A 27,216-nucleotide genomic window follows, 5' to 3' on the forward strand; every position below is an offset into this window, starting at 1 on the left:
GATGACCTATGTTTACCCCACTTTCTCTGGGGGCTTCCCCACTTGGGGTAGGCTCCGGGAATCCTGAATAGGCCAGTTCGGTCGCAAGTCCTGCTGCCGTGTGTCACGAGGAGGACGACCATCATGAACACGCTGCCAGCGTGTTGGCGCGGACTAAGGGCTTCCAGCTGACCAAACCTGACCTGTTGCTCGCAGGGCCATTGCCACTGAACTTGCTAATGGGAAGACGACGAGGAATTGAGGAGACCATTCGCGTGGATTTGATTTAGGTGGACAACTTTGCGTGACGGAGAAACCAACACACTTGGCCAGAAGTGCCTCCCTCGCGGCTCAAAGAATTGAGACAGGCGATATCTGGCGATCCTGGTTGCATCGGCCTGCTGGGTGCTTGGTCAAATGCCGTCTACTCCGGCCTGACTGGCGTTGCCTTCTCCCGCTGGTTTAGCCGTTGAGAACTTGTTGATCTTTGTCCCCCTATTCCGCCATTGGGGTCTTCAAATGGGTGCTGGAAGGCTATTTGACCCATAGCTGGTGCATTGGTTCGCACGGCGCCAGGGCCTGCGCACTGTGCCTTTTGGGGACCACGACAAAACTCTGAGACCCCTTTCAGTTCAGCCTGGGGTTGCAGGATGCCCAGTTACCATGTGCTGCTACAAGGCCTGAGGCACCGTAGGAATCCTGGTGGTGGGGAAGCTGTGTACTGGCAGGGGAGACTTACGCACTCGGCTTCTTTTTGGCCCCGAAATGAGACGAGCCAGTGGAAGCAGCTAAGGGTAGAGAGTGGGGAATGCAAAGCTGATTACAGCTACACTACTGTACAAGAAGCATTACATCACCCTGATGAGTGAACATACTAGACCAATGTCAAGGGTACCGAAATCGGCACTGTGATAAGTAAGTTTAATATGCTTTGCCAACCACATGGCCACCATTCCTGTCAATGCACATCTGACATCTTCGTAACATGTCCCTTTGTTGTAAGTCTGATCAGTGCTGGGTCCTGATGGAGATTAAGCCTGTAGATTTCTTCCACTATTCTTGCACGTACTCCTGAACACTGACTGGGGGCGTGGTGAAAACTTATTCTGCACGTATCCCCACAAAAAGGAAACGTGGACGACACAGCACATTAAACTTACAAGGTAAGTAAAAAAAAAAAGCAGATTAGATTGATTAAGATACATGCCTTGTTTCCAAGAATGTGTTCTTAAAGCAAAGGCATTTGGTACTCTGCACACTTGCACGTATGAGCCTTTTTAATCGAATATACAAACTTGTTACAGTGCCGATTTCAGTACCCTTAACATCGGTCTAATTTGTTCACTTGTCTTTGTTAGTAACATTGCAAGCTGTACACTATTGCAAAGAGGACATTCTGCCCTTTCTAAAGATTCATTTCTCTTTCCCATATATAAAGTAGTTTTGCCATGATAGTAACTTTTATGGACACCCTCTATATACTTTATACATTAATGTAAAGAAACAGAAAACAAAGGGAATTTTTACGTTAAAGAATATTTGCAGTAAATTTTGATGAATTTAGATGTAACTTGTGCAAATTCACAGCATGAGTATATTATCAGATGTCACAGTTTGGCATTTGTGTTCGCTTTTTCAAAGTGTGTGAATCGACTGAACAGTGATTATGGAAATGCCACACTGCGACAGACTCAAACACGGACACAATGTTGATTCAAAGTTAACCCTACCCACTCTCTGCGTCGAGTCGAGTTTGCAATTAGTCTTTGCGCCTTCGAGAAAGATTCTGTTGGGATATTGAAACATCGGTCACTCCAAATTTTTGATTGCATTTTAGGTCACTGTAGCCAGCAAGTAATTTGCAACAGTTTTTTTGTTTCTTGTATGGTTTAAATTAATTGAGCATTAAATGAAAGTTACACTTAGGTTGTGCACTGAAAGCTAGGAAGTGTCAACGTTTGGTTGATAACATATAGTTTAATTAATTTTGTAGAAGGTAATCGAAAACATGGTGCATAGAATTTAAGCTAGATTCATTCTAAGATTATTTTTAAATATCTGAGGTCAATAAACAAAAGTTCAGCACACTAAAAATAAATAAGACCATAGAAATGGCAGGTTCAGTGAATTCACTCGAAAATGCTTGTCCACAAATGAACCAGAATGCATCCTACCAATTTTAGTGAGAAAACTGTATATAGATGATATTCATATTAAAAGATGCTCTCTGATATCAGGTCATTTCTCAAGATTTTGCACGGTTGTAATAGTTATGTTTAATAAAGCACACCTTGTTGTTCATTGGCCAGAGACTTGGCGTGAGTCACCAACATATGCCATTCCAAACTTTCCACTTGAACAGGTCGAAAACCTGCTATAGGTGCTGCGATGGATGGACTGGGGGCACCTCCAATAACTGCCCAACTGGTAAGATTATTTTTACTGAAAAAAAAATCATTTTCATAATTGAAAGCACAAATCAAAAAAAGAACACAGATCTTAATGTCGCTAGATACAAGTATTCTATTACCGTATACATAATCCTAAAAAGGAATGTTCTATTTTTCGTAACTCTGTTTAATTTTGTCACTTCCCTTTGCACTAAGCAATATGTTTTGGTCGTGAATGGTGTCCGAATGGAGGGACATGTAGACGTCCTGACTACTGCAGCTGTAGGCGGGGATATTACTCTCCAAGATGTAATCGTAAGTAAATGCAGGCATGTTGATGAAACTCACAGGTCTTTAAAGACTTCCATGAGTCACACACAAAGTAACCCAGAATAATCTTGAGGAATTGTTTTTCTTGGAAAAGTAACTTGGACCCTACAAATCGCTTTTACTAACATGGTGTCTGCACCACATTATGTCCAAACGTTGATGAACGGTTGAAGGCATCCAGTTAACCTGGTGAGGGCTTTTTAGGAGTTACTCTTTTTGAGTAAACTGGTAATTTTATATTTCAAATACGTGTACCTGAAATGGGTCACATGAATGATTGAATGGAAACCGTTATACTGTATGTACCCTGGAATCTTATTTAAATTTATTATAAATTAACTGGTTTGTGTTCTCATAAACCAATTTTATATTCACAACAAAAATGCCTAAGTCCGAGGCTTCATGGTTACAGATTATAAACATTAAGTATAAGAAAAAGATCCTACGGGGTGCCCCCCAAAAAGCAACCCAGAAGTAACAATTTCTCCCCTCAAATTGCCAGAAATGGTTGTGTATGGTATCAAAGCAATCTTTAGAGTGTGACCTTTGAAAACCCAGGGACTTAAGTTAGAGCCGATGATGCATTGAGGAGATAATCTGATTACATAAAACAAGTACTGTTTTGTTCTGTCTAATGGGATTTACAAAATAATCAACATGTTAAACGCCAAAATACGTATCAACACATGTTATCGTTGAATGGGTTAACAGAGTAAGAATATGGAACATGGTTGTGTATTTTTGTTACCTCATTTATTTCCCATCAACAAAGAAACGCGATCCAGAACTGGTACGAAGTGCAAACACGTACTGTTAATGTTACAGAATCAATCAGAGTGGTATCTTGTTACAAACTGACGGAGGAATACATACACTGGACAAGTTTAACTGAAATTGCTTTAACTGAAACAAACTTGTTACTCAATGGAACTGCATCGTCTGAAGCTGCTGTACAATTATTGTCGTATTATCCGGCTGTGCTGCCGGATAGGTTTCTGCGCCGCAAGCGCAAGGTTCTCACTGATACGACCGCGATTAACAGACGACGACACTGTCTCTGTTGTTTACTCTACAACTGATGAAATCTTTATTGAAGCTCTCCTCAATAAAATAGGGTTAACAGACTGATTGGACGGTCCATGGGTAGACGGACCAATCTGATGGGTCGACAAACAGACAGACCGATGGACGGACCCCTGTAATATTAGGAAAATAACACAATTACTTACATGTACAGTAGATAATACAGCATTTACTACACATACACTACATGGTGCAAATACTGTGCACACACACTGGTAGTAAAAAGTCATAGGTCATACACTGTGGTTGGAGCGTATAGCCTTGAGTTCTTGTTATAACCAAAACACAGCTGTTAAACCAGGTTTGGACCACTGAAGGAATGTGACCAATTACACAACACTTTCTTGGGTAGTCTTCACACAACACATCATAAAATGACTTAGCACACAAGTAAAACCTCTTAATCTGTGTTGGTGAGCATATACTAACTTTCCAATCTGGCATACAACATCATGTAAAAACACTTCCAAATTCAGAGTGTGAAACTGCTTGAAATATAAATATAATTCTGGAGCTAACCTGGATATGCTAACTTGGCTTCTCTCCTACTACTGGCTACATCTGCCTCAACACAATTCAACACAGATACCACTTGAGCTATATAATAGAACAGAAATTCATCCTTACAATGTGTACAAACATCCTTAATTACAAACTAGGACATTGTTGAATCGAGTGTGCCAAACAAGGGGGTAATCAGAACAAATGGAGAAAAGCACTGTAAAACAACTTCATGTGAATGCCATGATTGGGATTGATCATAAAAACAAGCTAACAATACAGGTCCATCAACATTAGAAGTAACACAATCTATAATACTAAGTAATCAAAATAAATTTAAAATGAAGTTACACACAGGTAGATTACTAAGGACAGCAACTCACCCCTTATGGCTACTGTGTAGACTCGAGTGTCGGGTTGTTGACCAGTGGTCTCCTGGGTGGTGGTGCAGACTGAATTCTGACCCGACATAGGCCCTTAAATGCCTGTCTCTTGATGGACATTTCCATCAAGAATATGATTGGTCACTTGCAAGTTTGACAAAACCTTCCTCAAAGTTTGATTTGCATATAAGCTTCCCCATTGGTCAAATCTTTGAAGGTTCATTGTGTAACTCTGCTAATCGGCAGGATCAGCAGATTTTCTCCCAGGTCCTGACAATCTGCAACCTCTAGTTTGATGAATCTCCTAAACAATGAAAACTGATATTATGTTTCTAAAAATACTTGGTCCGGACTGTGGGAAAGTTCCCCTAAAACAATGGACTGGTTTAGGAAGTGAGGTAAGCATCATGACCTCCACCATTGCATACCACAAATAGTTCCATTTTGGGTTGTGTAAGGTTGGAAAATATCCCGGGAACGAGGGGAGCAGAATAAGAAATGCAAGATAACCCACACAAAATATACATTTTTCCATTTTCTGACATTATTTATACAACATTGTCATCTGGCATAAGCATCTAATCTAATTTAGTAGAAGGAAGTAATTCCAAAGAGTAAAATAACCCAAACAGATGTGTGATGATTTAGGATTTGAATCCAGTGGTTGCATACACTTGCAAGATATACTGTGTAAACTTCGACTGGACAGAACAAAATATGAGGTACATTGCATAATTGAAAACATACCTCCCACCGTGCAACATGGCCTTCAAATTAAATTTACACCATTATACCACCCTAAGCAGAAGCACACTCTCATCGGTTGAAAAGAGCCATGTTCGTCAGGAGTGTTCAAATTGCTGGTAGCAACGCGACCGTAACCCGTGCATTTCATAGTTGTTTGTGAACCAGCGAAGAGCAATTCCGACTCAAGGAGCCTCTGGTGCTATCAAAATTGTGCCCTCACAGAGGCTTTGTGTTGTAGCCATCTTGCATGACAGTTCTTTTGTTCCACAGGGCAAACTCTTTGTCTGTACCCTGTGGAAGAAACACACTGGTCTGCCATATTGCAGCCATGCAAACTCTCTATAGGCTTTATAAAAAAAAATCATTTTTGACAGTTAATAATTTAGGAAGAAATATATAATTCTTGTGGGGTTGCTTCTTTGGGACACCCTGTATTGATGTATAATACTTCAGGAGTTACTTAGACTACAGATGTTTTAAAATGTGGTTTGATTGTCAATGCAACAAGGACTTTGTTAACTTTGATACATTTATTTTGCTGCATTCTTAGGTTGTACTGCTATAGCACACTGCAATGATGTGTCCTGCACCACTTCATCAGACCAGATATGTTCGTATTGTGAGGGTGATTATGGCTCACTTGGATCAGCTTACAAATTGTCTTCTAACAAAAGAGTTTGCCTTCGTAAGTAATAAACAATAAAACTTTTAATTAGTAAAAAAGCAGCCAAACATGCAAATTGTCAAGATTTTTGAAGCATACAACTTCTTTATACGTGCCAAAGTCACACACTCCAAGGCGTGCTGTAACAGGTTTCTTTCTCCAAAACATCTTCAGGTAAAAGGATGCTGATCTTTTCTGGTTCCGATCTCAAACAATTGGAAGGGTTTGTTTGTAAACATCAATGCTCAGTGGCTGGGCAGACAGATTTTTCCCTTTTCCTTATGCAAACTCTGTTGGCCTATTTTTAAGCGACCCCACACTGTCACCAATTCTTTGTCCCTTTCCTGTCCTCAGTTGCCACACATGGACAGAAAAAGAGGTTTATAACACCACACCTTCTGTATTTTATTGACCGAGAGCTTTAGTTACATGGCATTCATGTTTCTGCTATCTTGCTTTCACAGCTAATTTGCTTTTTGCACGCTGCCACCATAGGCATGCAGAGCCTCGAACTGGCAGTTTGTACAATCACCACAGAAGCGCGTCGACGCAGCTTTTAAAAATATTTTCCAATCACATGGTATAAGAACTAATACAGCAAGTGCAAAATATTGTGTAAAGCTGCCAGATCGAGGCTCTGCATGCCTATGGCGGCAACGTGCAAAGAGCGAATAGCACTGCTCCATCCCAAAGACCTACTCACATCATCATCTGCACTATGTCGAAATGCTAACAGAAATGAGTTCAAACATTCCATGAAGAGGTAGTTTGAAAACGTGGTACTGGCAAATTTTTGAGAAATTTCTCTTTCAAGTAGACGAACGTTTTCATGTGTATTTAGATTGAATTAATCAGTGAACGCTTAAATCAAGCATAATTGTAGGAGTGGTATTATAAAACAAATGTTGACTGCTTTGATGCATATCTGACGGTGCAGTAAAACTTTCCTCCCTAGATTATCCATGGAGCATTCTATTTTCCCTTGGTTTTGCCCTAAACCACTTAATTTTTGTCTAGAACACTTTTTTATTCTTAAGCTACCAGCCTTTTAGTAGACCTCTTATCTTTGTTTGCATATGGGATTATTACAATGTAATTTTGATGGAAATACCGTAACAGAAAGACCATTGTGGTAAATACAATGTTCAACTTTACAGCAACTGAAGTGTTTATGAAGTCTTTTTGGGAAGTGAGATATATAATGATGCTTTCATGGCCATTTACAGAACAGCTTTATTCTCGGTGTCCAAAATGTTGTTACATCACATTGCCTTGTTGGCATTAAATTACATGTTATTCAGTACGTGGGTATTGCTGAAAGCTGTTTTGGGGTTATGTCTTCCAGAACAATGTTCATGGAGGACTGACAGCAATGCCTGTTATCCAGGAACCTGCTCTTACGGGACCAGCTGCCGCTGCAGCACTGGCTTCTCGGGAACAGACTGTAGAACAAGTGAGTGATCATGTCGTTAGAAATAAATTTACAAACACTGTAACCGTGCAACACAAAATAACAAAAAAAAAAGCCATGTGCTGGCACTTCAACCCTAGACCAATTGCTAAAGCTTTTCCTTGCTGTAATTTCCTTTATTTCCTACACGTATTTCCCTGCTTGCTGAAGCTGTTGATGTTTTGCTGAATTTAGTGATGTAGGCCTATTATCAAATATCTGCAATAAGGATCCCTCAAGACAATTTTTAAGGCATACTCTCAAAGGTACAAAAGCTCGTACGTGCCATCACTTTTCTCAAGGGCAGATATTTTCAAGAGTGCCAATATATATTTTCTAGAGCGGCTATATATAAAATATAAACAGTTACATGTGTATATTATTATATGACGGATCACGTCTCGGTAAAACCAAACATGACCAAGGTGCTCGTTAGCGTGAAGATCGTGGAGTTTTAGACCATTGAAGCCATGGTAAAAATAGATGGAATATATACCCATATACTTCAAGGAGACTCACGATTGATGTTTAAAAGTCTGAAAACCAAAACCATCAGCTTGGAGATACGAACTCCAATGGGCAAGCTCAGCCAGTGCTATACCTTACACTGCACAGTATTGTGCATTTTACAAAACACTGACAGGTATGGTAGTTTCACACATCACGTAAATGGTTTTATGGCTAATATGCATCATTTACTTGCAGTGGAAAGCAGTCAGGTACCTATTCTATCAAAGCACAGCGCCACTCTCATCTCTGGGTTTACAACCTTGGAATCACCTTCTGACCAGGGCAGTATGACCACTGTCTATACCAGCGTGAACAATTTTTCCAACCTCAGGATTAACTGGATAAGCTCCTACCAGCCCACTGGACTCCCCGACCTCCACAGTGGTGGATATCCCTACATTGACAGTGTTAGGCTGGGTGTTGTGGGTGCAAGAGCCAGGGTCACTGTGAATCGTGAGTTAATTCACAATAAGACATTGATTCTTGCTTGAGAGGCCGGATGACATGTGTCTGACCCATATTTGTTTTGTTTTTCTTCTGTTTTAGAGGATAATTTAGCACTCTGCTCCACAAAGGCGAAAGAGAGCAGGAGCGTCTGTACACAATTGGCATTATGAACATACATCACTTGTACCAGATTGTCACTCCCCATGCAACAAAATTTTGCCTTTCGTAAAATGTAAATACATTTACAAATACCATCTTAAACGTCTTAAAGTGAACTGCATCTATTAAATAATTCCCTGCAATTTACCTTTTTCTACCTGCATCATACAACAGGGGGTGAGAGCTTAATATACACAGTAGGTAACCCAACATGTACTACAGCGACAAGTGGAGTTTCTTTTAGTCAAAGCAGTCCTGCAACAAATCTGGTGTCCTGTGAAACCACATTAACTTTGAACTACAATGATTGGACCCCAGCTTCAGGAGATGTGTAAGTCTGTTTCATATAGAAGCCTGTTAGGGTTCTTATGCACGCGTTGCATACAGCTATACCTACTTGCAGGATTGCTCTTTGATAGTTTATGAGACTGTAATCTTATACCTTCATTTCATTGCAGACTTCGGTTTGACACGTATTCAACCAGTGGTGGCTTCATGAAATTATACAACAGAGACTCAAGCAACCGAATCGAGACACGATATTACAGTGGCACAACAAGCTCCGCTTCCTCAACTTTCACCTTTGACTTTGATGACCCTTACCACTGCGTGGATGTTGGTAGAGGATGCAGAAAAGCAATGCTAAATGCAGGGAATGACATCACCTCTCGGGTTAGTGTTGCCTTCAAAATGTGGTCACATTGACAACTGAGGGTCCTAAATTACAGAACCGTATTTAAAAAATCAAAGCAGTATCTTACAATCACCGTAATTCGTGATCCTCAAACATATCTAAAAATCCCAGCCAATCAACTTGACCTTAAGGGTGATCCCTGTAATCTTGTGTGGGCGTTGCCAGGAATTTTTTTGAGGATGGGCAAAACACTCATCAAGAGTAAAGTGACAAACTATAGTAACGATAGAAGGGGCCAATTCCAAGGTATTTTAAAGGTTAATTGGTAGTGTTTATCGTCGTTCGTGTTCTTTTTTGTTTCTTCCTGATTTTGAATTTCTTTTCCCTAAATATTAATTCTTCAGTTGTTTCCAAGGGTGCCACTGTACCCACACATTCGAGAGGCAGTTGACACAAACGGAAACATACCAAAATGTGGCAATATGAATGCAATGTATTCACTGAAACCCCATCTGACGAAAAAAAATCTTAAATTCTGTATTATGTCTCTAGTTTCACTGTTTTTTCCTCAGGAGGTGATAAGAGTCCAATGGCAAGGTTGGATTGACGATCTGGCTGGTGTCAAAGAATATGATCTGGAGGTACGACAGCTGTCAGGTAGTCATGGCAACAAGATGACAGAAATCTTTCACCGACCTGCAGTTTACAGAAGAACAACCAGCTCTGGTTGTAATGTCACCTTGCCGCATTTAGGTGAGTTTGATTTATTCAGGCCTACTTTGATCCCCTGCTCGTAAACACAACATAAAACTTTCAGAAGCTTCAAAACAGATTGCACTTTAAAACATAATATTCAACTTTTACATAGAAATTCAACATACATCTGCATGCAAAGACCATGTGCACAAGCTAAAGTAATGCTTTAGACATGCTGAAGAACTTCAATGGGAACACGACTATATACTGAACGGGGAAGAACGAATATGTTGGAGATAATATAACCTTGAAAACGTCGCCCTCTCTTTTGCTGCCATTGTTCAGGTGTTTATTCTATTGTCCTTGCCGTTGTTGACCACGCTGGCAACGTCAAACGCAGCAGACGCTTTGTGTTCTTTGACAATGATCCCAATGATGTCACCATACAAAGTGATTCGCCTCTGCGCGTAGTCTCAGCGACTGCAGAGACCAACTTCACGTGGCTGACCAATCTTGAATCCGGCAGAGGGACAACCACTGTGGGGCTTGACTGGACAGGCCATTTCATTAATGTGAATCACCACAACCAAGGATTCTTAAAGCCCATTGGGTCCTATGCTGCCGGTACAATCCATTCCGGTGAGTCTCCCCATGTTTGGTATAATGGAGGACTGCATTTTTCTCGGATATCTTGCTTTTCCAGTGCCAGTTACCCATTTTTCAAATGTATGGAGTTTCCAGTTTGTTCAAACCAGGGCTTCTTTTTCTGCATACGTATCTGAAAGTTGGCTGAACCGTTTTCTTTTTGTACTTCTTAGCTTTATTTTTCATTCTGTTATTTATTTTTCCTTTTTGTTTTCCGTAGAGAAATCATACATTTGTTAAATTCACAAGTCCCTTTTGAGATTATTTGCAAATCCGATCACTTCCCAGTTGGTAGGCGTCAACCATATACTGAAGATTTACTCCTCAACAGTGGCATTATGTGTAACTGCTCTTCAACTTGGAGCTAGAATTATTATACACAGTGCTCTTGGTCATGTCACACAAACAGGTAACATGAGGACCATGGACTGAACTTTCCACCTTCTATATGTTCCCATCGTGTCTAGATGACTACCTGTTTCCTTGTTGCTTTGGTGACTAATTGTAAAGAGCAATACAAAACACATGTATGGATTTGACATCAAAGGTTAAAACTTCAATTTTGGAACACCACAAATTGTTTAACATGGGAGATCTAAAAGTGACCAATCAGATGAACGATTTTATGGGAACGACCATTTGTGTTTAGCATACAGTCTGGGTAGTTTAAACTCAACAGACTTATGGCCATCATGTGTTTATACATCTAAAAGTAGCATTTATTCGTTACAATACTTTTTTGATGACAGCCAGGAATATATGAGAAAATTCACTAAACTTAATAAAGAAAGCAAAACAATGCTCACATGAATGTGACTGCTTTAAGCCTCAGACTCTTCAACTCATGAACAGACGCTCCTTGTCAGCAAATCAGGCCTAAGATGATTATCAAATAACCAAGGGTTAAACAATGCCGAACACATCACAGGGGCACAAATAATTAACAATTTGAATATTAAGCAGGAAGAAGCGTAAAGTTATTTTACACATGTGGGCCTATAGGTAAGGAAATTTTATGTAGGGTCATGGCTCATAACTGTTATGAGTTTCACATGCGCTTCAGAGAAAATTTTAAATTCTCAGCCAGAACGAATAAAGAAATATCGTTTATACTCTGAAATTCTTTTACTGGTACAAACCTATAACCCACTTACAACATCACCCTTCTGCTCAATAAAGATATGCTATAGTTACAAATCAAGACAGTCAATGGTGGCCATAAAGACTGAATAAACTTCATGTTCAAAAATGGTGTCTGGTCTTTTTAACTTGACACGATTTCACGTTGCAGCGTCTGAACTTTCAACAAGTATAGCTGTAGCAAATACTACTTTACGTAAGACAAAATCTCAACAACTACAAACGCAAACCCAACAGTCAGGTGCTGCACCTGAAAATGATAAGGTTGGTGTGGAGTACAGGGCCATTAAAAGAAGTTGAGGAGATCCGGGGCCCGTACGAGCTCTGCATGCGCGTCCCTGTCCCTTAATACTTTGCACTGCTAGTCGTAAGCAAGAGAGGGCGCGCTGCTCTGAGAACTGATGGACTTGAGTCTTACTTGTAAAGATTCATTTCTTTAAGGCCAGCATATCCGAAACTATACCTTGGATATTCAATTGTTGCTTGCCCTTCAGTGCTTTTGAAATTGTTTGACTGACATGATATTGACGTCATCACATTTTAAAATCGTTTTTCAGTGTTTTTTAATTAAATGAAATAAGTTTTTTTTTAGTTTTGTTTTGAAAGACTAAATTGTTGTTTTTTTTCAAGCGGATGGGTAGTTTTTTTGAAAAAGAAACTTTTAATCTCACCATGAGGATGTCTATAGGAAACCATAATTTGTCATGTACATGTAAATACGTTTGAGGTGTAAATTTTCAAAGGGCATGGTATGTGTTGGCCGAGCTGTGACAACATTATGTCAATGTGTCATGTGTTCATGTATGAACAAGCACGACCTTGAATCCCCACTCTTATTGAAGGATTTAGTCAACCGTTCGACTTGATATTCACTAATAATGTGTAAACAGGGACGTGTTTCAGGGGAAAAAATTATAATGGTGTTACCTTCACGATGACATATTCATTTGTCAGGTCCCACTACCTTACAGGTGCACTCTTCACAGGGCAGGGAGCCATGCTTCTGAACAGATAGGCAGAGATAAGTGCAACTTGTCACGTTGTCATATGTTGACATCATCATATATTTACTGTGATATTACAAACGTGACATATTCTTTTTTTCCACAGGTCATAGCATGTGGATAGGGGAATGTTTTGCCTGTTGAAGGCACTCATTTACTGTTCATAGAAATATATGTAGTACTCACTGCTGTTTTGTCACGGTTTTGCAGGGCTGATCAAGTTCGGTTAGTCAGTATTGGGGGTTCAGATTTTAGCTACCTTCAAATATTGTGATTTTATGCTGTCTCGAGACAGCACTGAGTATGTACATTGTGTCTGGGCAATATGCCAATATTAAAAGGCTATGTGTATGCAATGCATTCATTTGGGTGCCATTTTCGGTGTTACGGCAAATTTCCACATACATGAGCAGTATCATTTCATCCCAAGAGCTAAACCTGAATATTGCATTGATTTTTGCATAAAAAAGCTGCTGAAATGTTTATATTTTGCTGCCATAAATTTCCTTATTTGATTTTTTGCTGTGTAAGTAGATGGAAAGAAATCAATGAGTAACCCTTTTTCCAAATGTGTTGAATGCTTTCAGTCAGCAAATTTTAGGTTCACAATTTGGATTAAAAAACCTGAAAACTGAACAGCGTCTTCCCTTACTGATGTCACATTAACTATGCCTTCATCTGTCCAAAAAGGCAAGTTTTACAAGTTCAGAATGGGTACTTTGAATTCATTTAACCTCAAAAGGATGTCAAATAAATTTCAAACATTCAAGAAGAGTTTTGCACTTGCACAACAAAGTGCATTTAAGAGCAATTCATCCCACTGGACCTTGAAAAGGACACCCATACTAAGCGCTTGTTCTGACTTGGTTTTCTGTCATAGATTACGACCAGTACTTTGGGCAGCGAGGCCGTGCAGGTATCCCGAACAAGCTAGGCATTACACAGTTCCGTACCTATTCTGAGATCGACCACAGCGGGGGTAAAACAACTGTCAGTGTGAGTGACACCAACTCAGACAACTGGAGGAATGAAGCCACAAACACGCAGGTGACATATGACCTGAGCCTAGTGGACGGCGATTCTATACGGTTCTGGGTGGAGGCCAGGGACCTAGCCGGTCACTTTTTAAGGGACAATGTGTTGGTTCACGCTGACTCATCCCCACCTGTTATTGAAGACTTCTGGCTGGTACGAGACGGGGAAGTAAACCTAGCCATTCATCATTCAGCCAATCTGCATGAAATGAGGTAGAATGTACATTTCATTTAATTGTATCGGAAATTCTCGATCAAGGGTCATTAGGGCTCTAGTCATCTATACAGTAGAAGCCTCGGTTGGAAGTGGGGCAAGAATATTGTCTGCAAGTTTGCTGCCCTTGTGACAAGGTGAAAGTATTCCCAAATGAAACAGAAGACAAAATAGTACAAGTCACAGATTGATATGAGTGCCTTGAAAAATGCAGTTAAATTAAATTATTGTCCACTGTAAGCTTATTTCCCCTCTCAAATCAAAGTAGGCTTGGTGAAGGAGTAGACCGGCACATCATAAGCGCACAAAGTAAACCATCCTGACTTCAAAAGTCTCTTGGTAATGTGTACAGCCTTCTCTGCTTGACCGGACTTGAAGTGATGAGTTTTATTCTCAAGCAAATTTGTCAAATTCATCTAAAAACTTTGGGCCACTGTCTGTCATCGCCTCTTTGGGAATGATGTATCTAAGGTGAATGTTACCTTCATGAAGTTGATTACGGATTTGGTTGTTGTCGTGTGGAGGTGATGTAACTCTCCATCTGGAATAGTAGTCCATAACCACAAAGTACATCTTCCCCTTTTCCTCAGCTTAGATCACAGACAATTTTTTTCCATAGTCATTGTGGTTGTGTATATATATCTGGGGTTCGGCTCATTGTGATAGTTGCATATTCTGGCAAAGTTGGCAAAACTGGACATACTGGGCTGTGTTTATACTCACACCAATCAAACCAAACAGGTCGAGACGCTTCAAGCCAGCGTTTGAGATGACTCATTGGTTTTCTGCAGTGTTTGTTGTCTCAGGATCAATAAGTACCATGTGGTCAGCAAACGTGAGGATGCCACCTAATACATTTGGGCTGATCTTGTCCTGTTCTTCCTAGACCCACACTCAACGCTGCCTCAACATTTCACTGGTATTTTAGCCGTCATTCTCTGACAAAAGTAATGACTGTGCTAAGGCTACGGTCGTGGCTGGTCCCTGAAGCTATTTCCACTGTCTCAGCTTGTCATCAGATACTTGCCGACAGGTTGTGACTAGGTAGACTTCGGCTTTAATCTCCTCTCTAAATCTTCACTGGACTCTGCCGCTTTGTCTCCCTGGAGAGAGTGAGGGTTGTGAGAGTGCATCGGCTGCTCCACAAACAGGCCCTTTAATACCAGGGATTTACTCTGCGTAGCAGTCGTACTTAATTGACCTCATCATCGTTGGCATCGTAGAGTGGCATTTCACAAGTCCTTATTGTTGATTAAGGAAACGAGGGGTTTTTGTTCCGTCTGGAACATCACTGGTAGGCCCTCTGACATAGATGCAGAAAACGCTCACAAGTAGGTATTTTTCCAACCATACACATTGTTGCTCTGCACATGTAGGCTTCGGGAGTAATATGCCACTGACCTCCAACTTTCGTCTTCATGCCTCTGAAGTCTGCAGCCCCTTATGCCAGGGCTGCTAGCATAGGAGCAGACTATGATTGGCTTTGTTAGGTCATAGCATGCAGACTTTACTTGTACACTTTCATTAACAGTGTCTACAGGTCTTCAGTGCATTGCATGGGCCCCAGGTCTGCTCTGTGTTGTCTTTCATCATGCCGTTGATTAGTTCTGCCACAGAGGCTGCATGAGGTAACTAACTGACAATTCCCATTTGTCGTTTGACCACCCCCTTCATTTTAGGTGGCGCTATCTACATGGTCACTTCCACTGTGGCAGGATGAATTTGAATTCCATCACTGGTATAGATGCAATTAGGCCAATCATAGCGTGGCTGTCATTTGCTGGTGACAGAAAAACAAAAAAAGATAATAGCCACGTTGCAATTGGTCAGGCTCTCCTGCTTCTGACGATGATAAGAGAGTAGATGTTGTGGATCTTCCGTGGTGTGGATTAGGAAAATATTTTTAATATATGTCATTATCATTTTAATGATGATTAATGTTAACAAACCTCATATAGATCACCAGTAGAATCTAACCTCATCAAGAAACAATGTATAAAATCTTGTGCAAATGTTTGTAATGACTGAGTAAGTTGGTATACAGTGTAATCAAAATAGCTGAAAGTTTAAGGTTTGTAAAAGCCTTACAATTTTTGAAGTAATTAACACCAAGGTACTTTTGTGAGTAGACAGAACTGCCGATTGTTTAGCTTCAGACATATCATTAGCATTTAAGTATAGAGAGGGGTCAAGGCGTTTGTTGTAACTACAGTTGTTTATAACTTAGTCGTATGCGTCATGATGCCCGATAAGCAGAGTGCTACTGAGATTTTGCAATCGGCAGTGGAGACTGTGACTCTTTTTGCAGTTACTGTGTTTTTACTGTGCATTACACGCATTACAAACAGCGTGAAGTTGTGTTGTATATTATCTTTTTTCATGTAAAGAACGGCATGCAAAAATGCTGGCTATTCTATGCCAATTCAACTACCATTGTCACTGTGTATGTTGTGTCACTAACGTCAGTTGCAAGGTCCCTTATTTCGCCATACTGTGAAAACCAATCAAACTTGACAAAAGGTAGCAAAATTATGGTGATAAGAGGGAGCAAGGATTGGATGGACTCATTATTTTGGGGTTCGCCATGCTAGCTGCTATGAATGCACATTGGCTCATTATGCACATGCATGTTAATAACGTATAGAATGACATCCCAGATAACACAATCACACCATTAAACAGTTTTTATATCTTTAGGTTGCAGTAATATTTAATAAAAAACTGTTTTGACTTGATAACTCTGATTGCTAAAACACCTAGATAACAGTTTGGGAATATATTCATTTGACATTGTTATGATGTTTTGAAACACATAGTGCACAAACGGCTGTTGTAGCAATCTGCCATGCAGTTTCACAACTTGACAGATTCTAAAGAGAGTTTGGCGAGCATCTGCTAAACAGCCCCACGAAATGATAATGGTCTCGGAGTAGTTGCATAAATAGGGCTCTCTCAATAACCAATGGTCTACTATGCATATGGGTATGCGTAAGTATCAACGATCAAGATATAAATGGTACGCAACCTAAGTGTATAAAGGCCAATTGCACCATTTTTCTTTTCAGTTACTATCTAGCCACGACGAAATAGTATCTCGCCGCAGCGAGTTAAACGGTTCACCTCGATATCCCGTTGCGGCAAATATTTCAATAGTTTTTAGTGCCCCATTTTTTGAAATATATCCTCAGGGAGGAATATAGTGAGATTTGGTTTTGGACTGCTTGAACACTGGAGATGTTACATTAATTCAATAAAGCTTGTTTCCCAACACAAAAGAAAACAAAATCTCATTTCGGGGTGTGATTTCCACATTCAGGTGAGGGTTAGACTGTTTTTAAAATTTTGTCCTACATTTTGCCAGTGCCAAACAGAAGCAAGCGGACTTGAAAGTTACATTTTAATTTTCAACAGTCACTATTTATTAATTAGTAGAACTTAAAATGGAAAATAGAAACATTACCTTTACAAATGCAAAGTATGAAATACCTCACAGCTGTAGTCGCACAAAGCATTTTGGGTTACTTTTGTGCCTAATCCGCGAATATACGTTTAGCGCACACTTGTCATGCATACCATGGAGTATCGACCATGTTCAGATGTTAAAATGAACTCCATCCAATGAGCACTCAACAAAAAATATGTTATATATTTGCCCTTCCCAGGGCCCTGCGCTGTGTGGGCAATTTGTGTCAGGTGAACCCATGGACGTGGGGTCAAAGATCCTGGTAGTGTCAGTGTGCCTTTTCACCTTTTTTTCATTTTGGCCTGTGGAAAGCTCCAAAATCATATTTCAACATCAAGGTTTGGTCTGAAATGGCAACATGTACATTGGCTACAAATAGTTTAATGCACGGGCATTGCCAGCCAGCTAAAAAAATTAACAATTAACAGCAGGAGGGGTGAATTTTCTTTTTTCTCCAACAAATTCATAGTTTCAATACTATTGCATTTCTGTTTTTCAATTCTTTGGCTTTTTCCTTTTTAAAATTATTTCTCAGGGTCCTCCTACTCGCGCCATTATGAAAATAAGATTATTTGTATAAATACAAATGAAACGGCACTGTAATCCTTTCAACCAGCAGTCTGACAAGGAGTCAAAGTAGTCTACCTCACTTCCGAATATGAAAATTCACATCCCAAATGATATTTTTTGTATTTATCTCCTTTTGTTTAATGCAAGCTAAAACTCAATCTCACTGCATCCCCCCATGATGATACATCTGAGAACGATGACCTGCAAAATAGGATTTATGGAACTATTGAAGTATTCACCGCAGAGGGATTAACCCTCTAAGGTTTCCCTTGTTTCTTGAAGACTCGGATAAGGAGCATAATTAGTTTTCAAATTTCTACTCAGTAACCAATCTCATCGTACAGGCTCACCTCCGTGTTAACATTAATATTTCAGTAAGGTTTCCTTATAGAAATTGTTTTATTCATTTTCTTAATTAGATTTTTCTGTTTTTTTATTATCATTTTGTTATTTTTTAAAACAAATTTTCTAATTTTCTTTAAGCCTTATATTTAAGCCCCTCCCGGATGTATTTTCTCATGGTGAGATCTTACTTAATATCTTACGTTGTAATTATTTATTCATCTATTTAAATAAATCTTTAATTGTATTAGGATATATTTTCATATATAAGCAGTAGTGTTGGAAGGGAAGGCCCTTTGGGTCACAATTATTAAGACAGTTTTTTCTTTTTCAGGCATTTGCAGCTGGCTTATCCCTTTTAATTTTTAACCTTGAAATTTTTATACATGTGTTGTCCCTCGCCCTGTGTACTGTTCTTCCAAATTAACAGCAAAACAAATAATAAGAATAAGAAGAAGAAGAACAGCAACAACAACAACAACAATAATTATAATAAAACATGTGTGATGCCAAAGATGGTTTTTCCTCTGTTCTGTCTCAGATTTGTGTTCAGGGCTTACGACATTCACAGTGGTCTAAGAAACATTGAGTGGCGTCTGTTTGAGAACCACACTGGCACAGAGATGGAATATGGACACCAGTCAGTGCCTGTCAGGAAACTTGACATGGTAATAATGATGAGTATAAATATTGTGCACATACCCCCTCATTAGTGGTGGGCAGGGTTTGACACAAGTACTACCCCTGGTCCTCGGGCAACAACTATTTCCTAAAGTCATCCCTTCGTAAATAACTAAAACAACCACCTCTGCCCTGACAGCTGACTCACATGCCTACTGTCTTTAGTTGTGGAGAGGAATAAATTCACATGCCAGATATCGGAACCAGCAGAGGGATTTGAACCCCCGGCCCTAATGAATGGGAAAAAGGAAGATTGGTCAAACTGGCTTGCAGTGCATGTAGTGGATAAGGGAAGGAATTAGTGTGTCATTATTCTAATCCTAAAGTGCATTTTCGTTTCTATTTTTCGGTCTGGTTTATATTGGAAAATATTAATTTTGAAAGGTTATTAAATTTGAAGCGCTAATTTTTCGCCTTGAAGTTTGCTTTATCCAAAGGAAAACGCTACTTCAATGTGTTACCGACTTAAGCCTCAATCATAATATGATAATACTTAACTCCCACATTCTGAATATTAGCATTTTGGTACGATGTGTGGTCGGATCTTGTCACCGCACGAGGACAGTTTTTAATTAGTTCAAGTGGAAAGTATTACTTCTTTGCTCTCCATGTTTTGTCTTGGTATTCTTCAGGACTCTGCAGACTGTTATCCTGTCGATTGTCTCTGTACCCCGATTGGTGTCTGCTATGCCGCAGACTACAGTTTCAGTCCAACGAACGATCTTGGCACTCATGACCATGATTACTTCATCGCGTTGACAGTTACGAATCAAGCAAGACTTGTAGCTACCCAGATGTTGAAGGTATGTACACATGCCATTTCAGTTCAGATAAACTCTAATGTAGTTTCATTGCCAATCTTTTAAGAAGAGTTGGAATTTAAGTTAAATCCCAAAGAGCCAGGGATTTTGGACTCTGTATCACCCGGGGTAGAATCTACCCACGGTAAGACCACAATGGTTGTCCCACCCCTAACCTTTTGTTGAGATTTACATGTAAGTAAAAACTTCATTATCTATTAGTATGTTACATTTATTATGTTGCAATTAAGATCGAAATAGAATTTCTGTTGCAGTCAGTTTCCCATTGCAACTTTTTTTTTTCCATGAGGCCCGCAGTCTTGGAAAAAAGTTTTTGGCGAGAAGAGTATGTCAAAATTTCACAAAATGTGCCCCCCCCCAACATCTGAAGTTTCGGCATGAAAAAAAGTGCACACGGTACCGGAGAAAGTAACGAGGGGTGGTTGTGTTGCAGCTTCCAGCCCTGTTAGGGATCAAGTTGCAAGCACGCCTACCAGAAACTCCATTTAAATGTACAAGTACCTTTTTCAAATACTAGGCCATTGGTCAGTAACATTTAATGCCTATAGAGGATAAAGGAGCCTGAAAGTAAAAGGTCATGCAGCAAGCTCCCAGAACCCTCAAGTGGTCTGCTTATGGGGCAGTCTGTCACATGCATTAATTTTTGGAAGCGAACTGAAACCCCATGAGTCTGGAATTTTTACCTATGGAATTTTTACCTTTGTTTTCATCAAGTAATAGGAAAACTCACTTGGAGATGGGTAAAAAATCGAATTTCATTAACAACCTTTCACTTCCGGCAGTAATCTGCCTAGGTCTATCTCCTTGTTCATGCACGTTTGTTTTCACTCACAAGTGCAGTCAATGGGCTCCAGATTCGGTTGAGTTGACATGACGCAGTTCTTGTCAGCAAAGGTTAGATAAAATATTAGAATCTTTCGTAAGAGTAGATTACTGTTTTAAATGAATTACCTTATAAATTAAAGAAGTAGGTAACATATTTTGATCTGTTTTTATTTTGGCTTTTACTGATAGAATACCATGAAATTTTGAACCATAAATGTTAATCTCAGTACGAAACTGCCCCACTGCACTTTTCGTTATGTATTTTAAATCTCTGGAAATGATGGGTCAATTTTTGGCAGGATATTTCTATTTTAGGTCAGGTAACTATTCAGTCTCTTTAAATTGATGTACAGCAAATATTTTCTAAAGCTTAGTTGGATTTTTAAGAAGTAACTGAACCAAAAAAATAATAAATATTAAAAAAAATTCACGTTGTTTTTCCTATCAAAGGGTCCCGGAGACGCGCCGTCAGGGGGCAACTTTCAGGCTCTATCGTATTAATGGGCAAATATTTGGGAAAATTTTGGCAATTTGAATTCAAATACACTTAATTCCAAGAAGGCTTTAATTCTGAGAAGACAAGTATAAATGAGTTGACATGTAAATACATAAATTGATATAGAATTAAAAATTTTATTTGCAACAGTTTAAAGAAATTTGAAAGATTGGTTAAGAAGAACATAAACAACATCTTCAAATAATAAAAAATAAAGATTAAAGATAAGAAGTAAAATCCTTTTAATTATTTTTCACAGTCTCCTTTGCTTACTTTACATTCATGTGATCTGCATTTAATTCTTGTCGAAACCCAAAAATGAAAATCTGAATCCTCAGATACATGAAATTAAACAAATTGTGTGAATAAACAGTTTGTAGTCTGAATGTAATGGCAAACAAATTTAATTGTCTATAAATGAAACTCAACAGCATGAAAATGACTAGATCAAAGAATGGGAAGCGTTGTGTACCAATATTTTGGCAACAAAGTCAAAACCTTTTTTTTCTGATGAATTTACTTACAAGAAGCAGCAGTATGACATGATCCTTGTAACACTTTGATCTTAATGGTGACCTTGCCTTGCTTCAATGGTTGTTAGATAACGGTAGACACATCACCGCCTCAAGCTGGTGTGGTGCATGATGGGATACCTGGGTCTAATGAGGTGGACTTCCAGGAAGGCAATGACCTCACAGCTCACTGGCAGGGGTTCTTTGACAAGGAGAGTGGAATCAAGTTCTACCAGTATCTGTTTGGGGATTCATGCTGGACTAGCCCTAGCAGTGTAAGGGATGTGGTAAGTTGCACATGGATCTCTCTTCTCAATTGTGTTTTCTTCGCAAAGATGTAAATTTGAATAATTTGCGGATTTTAATGAGTCTTGAATGAGCCATTTTTCTTAGCCTTGGAGTGAGGAAAAACAGAATATTCTTTAAGCTTATTTCGATACATTTGAAAATGGAATCTTTGAAAGAAATGGTAGAAGTTCAACCGTTCGTATTTTTATGGGCTGTTGTGCTTAAAATTGCATTCAAGTTAAGATGCTTAAAAAGTAAAGCACTTTCATATTATTTCATATTATTATATCTTACCGAAGCACAATCAAGACTTTCTCCCATTAAGATGAAATGTCAGTGGTATAATATAAATCTTTTTTAGATGACGAGAACTACCTCTACACATGCTAGTTGGACTGCACCCTCTCCTGGCCGGTACTATGTCACCGTCATTGCTTACAATCGAGCCTTGGAGCCCTCAGAGGCTGTCTGTTCTGACGGTGTCGTGATTGATACAAGTCCTCCTGAGTTGTCTCAGATCGTTATAAGCTACGCTCGGATTTGGCCCGGTCTGGCCAAGGATAATGAAGGTCGGGTGTGGTTTGTTGACGAGCACCGCAAGAGGATGGAGCTGGTTGATGCATCGAGTGGATGCAGGTTTGTGCGTTCCTGAAGTAGAATATGCTGATGGTTTTCTATATGGAATTGGTCAACATAATAATGCTGATGTGTTTGAACAAAGACCATGGAGTACTTACATTGCAAGCTGATTTAACCTCATAAAAATGGCCTTGAAACGACAAATCGAGGGTTTTCGCCAGTTGGAAAATGGAATAGGTTACATTACAAATTTAAGGGCTATGAAACCATCAGTAAGATTTTTTGGCTATTCATAATCAGTGTCAAGTCTTCTTACCTATTTTTACCCCCGCTTTACATCAACAACCGATTTGCCATTCGGATTTTGCTTCTATCAGCTTCCTGAAGTTGCTTTTAAATTCTCCACCCCATTGTACTGTGCCATTCCATCGGCACACCCTTGGCTACACCAATATTTGAATACTTAAACAAGGTGATGTTATTCTTGTAACCATGCAGTTCCAAGGCTACTATGGTAGAGGATTTGTCCATTTATCCTGAGATGGCTGGCACCAATGACTCCGCGGCTATACTCAAAGGAGACCTGGACTGTCTCTGGATCTTGGCTATTCAACAAAAGATATTCCTTCCAACTCATAAACATGTATCTGTTTAAATATAAATAATTGGATATTATTGTAAATATTTTCCAGGTTATATGATCACACATACCCCCAGGAAGATCAATCAGGGGAATATGTACGACCTAAGAGTTCAAATGGGCAAATTTATATAATTTAATAGGAGTTCCCTTTCGATAGAGTGTAATTTAGTCAAAGCTGTTTCTTCAAAATGCATGTAAGAATGGAACCTAAGAATATAACAATATAAATAACAGAAATGAAGTCAGATCCCCATACGAAGTTTCAAGGGATGATGAACAAATATGCAGTATAGTCAAGGAGAAAACATCTGAACAGGAGTGCACAGTGGAAATGATACCAAGGTGAACCTTTTTCCAAAATTTACTTGAAACAAGATCTCAAGGAAGACAGTTCCAGTCATTCTGGTGGTATAATTTCATGACTGTTTTAAAACCTTTGTAACATCCATGACAGGTGATCATCTCATGGGCTGGGGACGATGCAGAGAGCTCCATCTATGACTACGAGATTGGTCTGAGCACCAACCCTATAAATCCGACCCCTGACCTTGTGACATTCACGTCTACATCAGGTCATGATCACTTTGTGATGTACCATCCCCATATCAGCCACGGAGTAGTGTTCTACTTAGCTCTAAAGGCAACCAACAAGGCCCAACTGTCTACATACAAGGTGTGTAATGGGCTTATTATAGATGAAAATTTCATTTCCGGGGTTAATACAGACAATTTAATAAAAATTAAAATAAGGTGGATTTAATCACATTCATGCAGATTATATTCCATATCTCACAGTCATGGCCAGATTTCACCCCTTTCTCGGCTGTCTCTTGCCTGATCTTTTTAAAACCTAAATGCACAAGACACTCATTATGAAGACATCTGTGACGTTTCAATTCAATCCGACATTGTTTATTAATATGGCGTCATGCATGTCGGCCCACGAACATTGAGTGCGTTATGCATCATCAGTCAAAATTTGCTTGTTGGTTGACTTGTCTTGGAAAAATTTCAGAAATGGACCTATATGTATGTAGTACAAACTGCTTGCTGACTACAGTGACCTAATAAATCACTAACTATGGAGGGCCGCACCTTTCGATCCTAGCGGAATCTTTCTCGAAGGCAAATGACAAGTAGACAGGACAAATAAGCAAACGAGAATCAACCAAACATGGCCAAATGCAGGAGGACGAAAGGAAAGGTCAAGAAAGCTGCAGGCTGGATAAAGGGACAAGGGGGAAAATTTCGCTAGAATAGTACGTTCGATATTCAGGAAATGGGTGTCAAAATGACCACAAGATATCACAAGAAACCCTCCCTTAAAAAATTGTATTGGGAACAAATCCACTGTAACGCGCATTGAAGAGAATATGTCAGTGTTAATGTAATGTATTCAAGATCATCATTTTGTGTGTGATTTGTAATTTAACCCTTAACTCTAGAAAGTACAACAATTGTTGCAAGCTGCCTGCTGGCAAGAGTGACCTGAAATATACTAAGAGTCGGCTTGGAGTGCAACATCGGGCCCTCAAACGTATTCTCACTCTCTGAAAAATGAATGGCACATGGAAGAAAGGGTGGCTGTGCAAAAGAAAGTTTAAGACACACTGAATACATGTGAGCTGCTTTGAAATTGACGTAAATAACTATATCATGTCCATTTCCCCCCCATATTTTTCATGTTGCAGGTAGTCGGTCCGATTATAGTGGATACCACCCCACCCATGTTTGTTGGGCGTGTTTCAGTTCGTGTGGAGGATGAATACTTGGTTGCTGAATGGGGAGATGATAGCTTCATTGATGATGAGGACACCGACCTGAGATACCAAGTTGCCGTCAGTTTGTCAAAGCTAGATATGGGTGATAACTCTTTTTGTATTTGATTCCACTCTGTACCTATTATATTAGGTACACTGACTTGCGTAATCCAGAGTGATTTTACAATGTTTTCAAGTACATGCATACGTAATGGAAACAATTTACATACCTACGGTTTTAAATCACCCATTTTTTCCTAGAGTCCCAAATGATAACACTGGAACATAAGTGACTATTTTTTTCCGTCACATGACCCGTTGATCAAAATCCAGATACCTGGCACACTGTACATATCTAGATTAACCATGAGGATGGAAGTCAGTGAATCTAACCACACAAAATGTGAATGCCACTGTGGTACACCTTAGTCAATCTAATAACTTTAATAATGCATTTATTTCTTATTGACCTTCACCATTACATTCAGTCTTGTGCACGGAAGTTCAAAAAAGATCATTAATTTCGGTTTTTTAAAAGTGAAGGCATTATTTGTGATAGGGAAGTGTGTCTATCTTAAATGGATAGTCTAAGTACTTTACTTTTATGTTACTGGAAGTGCATTGGCCGTGAACTTAAAGGAACTCATCGGTATTTACACTCTAACCCTGTGATTTGACTTGAATAAGATCCATGTGATGACTGTGTTGCAATTTGACGAGTCCTCATGAGTAGATGCCAAATCATAGCTCATAAACTCAAAATGCCAGATGCAGCTACTGTGAATGATATGAGCATCACGGGGGGGGGAGGAAATGTGCTCCCTCCCCGGGGAAATAAGACAAATAAAGTATGGGGAAAAGAACAAAATTAAATGAAGACATAATTGCTATTTCGGTCCTTCTCTGAATTTCACCTTCTTGTGGTTGCCTCCAGCCAGTTTCTATAGGGGTTGGAAAAAACAACTAACTGAGAAAGAAGAGTGAAAAGTAACATTTAAAGAGACCTGCTACACTGTATTTTTCTCATGTATTCAACAATCTTGGAAACATCGGTCAATATTGGAATGGTGTATATCTCATTTGGGAATGAAACCCTTCAAATGCTAAAGAAGAAAAAAGGGGATGAAAACCGTCGTCATTTCTGAAAATTTGAAATGTTATGCTGTTATGTGATTCCCCCACCTTGGGGACAAAAGTCCTGGCGATGACCATGGATATATTATATTGGTTATGTTATTATTGAACAATGTGAAAATGCTTTTCATACTGTTTTCTTGTATTACATATAAAGGGCTGATTTTAAATTCACAACGAAAAAAATAGTAAATGCCATAAAACCTTTTTAGTTAGGCCTGTTTTTGTGACGAGTAGCCTATTCTTGTGCACTATTCCAGGGATCAGCCCAGGTGGCTCAGAGACCCCCACTTTCCAATTGGAGAAAAACTACAGAATTGGCCCGTGTTCGACACAATCATCGTGTGCCGCATTCTCGTTGGATGACCTAGACTGGCATCTCCATGGTGACCATGAGTATTACGTGTCAGTCAGAGCGCAGAATGGTGCTGGATTGGCAACAGTGGGGACCTCATCCGTGTATAGACACATCGTGCAGTTGCCGTCTGTGGGTGTTGTATTGGACGTTGCTCCCCCTGGAGAGGAAGTGGCTGTGGAGTTTGGGGTAATGCACACTGCTATGAAATCTCATCATTTGTAACAGTCGATGGGCCGCTGAAAGCTTTACAGTATGAGGAATTTGCAATCCCCATACGCAGTATGAAAGTGATTAGCTATTCAATTTTGGCATGATCTATGGAGTTACGGCGCGGCAAAAGTTAAAAATCAGAATTTCCAAATCGTTAACCTTACCCTTTAAAATATCATTGAAAATGGAGGTTTGGGATTGTTTGAGCTCAGGAATGTGACTGCGACTGAAATTTTTAGCGAAGTGGTGATAGGAAAGATTGGATGCTCAAACCTCCAGGGTAAATGAAAAACGAAACTAAGACAATTTGATAGAAAATGACAGAAAATACAAAAGACAAAATAAGAACAGATTAAAATTCGATCCCCCATTTTTCTTGAACTGTTCATTTCCGTTTCAGAAAATTTTTGTACTAGCTCCTCCAGATAAGAAAATCTCACAGAAAATCAACTGAAACTTCACAATACTACAGTATACATTCAGTTCTTGATTTTGACCAGCCATTAATTCTCTTCTTATTCAAC

General features: G+C 39.4%; 1 protein-coding gene across 4 annotated transcripts in view; it reads left to right on the plus strand.

The window, feature by feature from the left end:
* Positions 1-27,216, plus strand: part of LOC110984469 (uncharacterized) — a 96,225-nt gene that overhangs the window by 40,243 nt on the left and 28,766 nt on the right. For 3 of the 4 annotated variants that reach the window (XM_022244689.2, XM_022244690.2, XM_022244687.2), the window contains 18 exons: positions 2,342-2,406; positions 2,586-2,684; positions 5,964-6,098; positions 7,423-7,530; positions 8,233-8,490; positions 8,818-8,974; positions 9,102-9,315; positions 9,850-10,030; positions 10,319-10,612; positions 13,643-14,009; positions 18,927-19,053; positions 19,699-19,869; positions 21,810-22,007; positions 22,370-22,644; positions 23,086-23,230; positions 23,685-23,903; positions 24,922-25,093; positions 26,385-26,668. In XM_022244689.2, coding sequence (XP_022100381.2) covers positions 2,342-2,406; positions 2,586-2,684; positions 5,964-6,098; positions 7,423-7,530; positions 8,233-8,490; positions 8,818-8,974; positions 9,102-9,315; positions 9,850-10,030; positions 10,319-10,612; positions 13,643-14,009; positions 18,927-19,053; positions 19,699-19,869; positions 21,810-22,007; positions 22,370-22,644; positions 23,086-23,230; positions 23,685-23,903; positions 24,922-25,093; positions 26,385-26,668 — 3,469 coding nt within the window. Of the gene's footprint in view, positions 1-2,341; positions 2,407-2,585; positions 2,685-5,963; positions 6,099-7,422; positions 7,531-8,232; positions 8,491-8,817; positions 8,975-9,101; positions 9,316-9,849; positions 10,031-10,318; positions 10,613-13,642; positions 14,010-18,926; positions 19,054-19,698; positions 19,870-21,809; positions 22,008-22,369; positions 22,645-23,085; positions 23,231-23,684; positions 23,904-24,921; positions 25,094-26,384; positions 26,669-27,216 lie in introns of those variants that run through there. The other variant, XM_087145950.1, reaches the window with a different exon arrangement.

This window comes from Acanthaster planci, linkage group LG14 (genome assembly GCF_054643075.1).
Source record: "Acanthaster planci isolate LZ-2023a linkage group LG14, COTS_SCS, whole genome shotgun sequence".
In the NCBI taxonomy this organism is placed as follows: domain Eukaryota; kingdom Metazoa; phylum Echinodermata; class Asteroidea; order Valvatida; family Acanthasteridae; genus Acanthaster; species Acanthaster planci.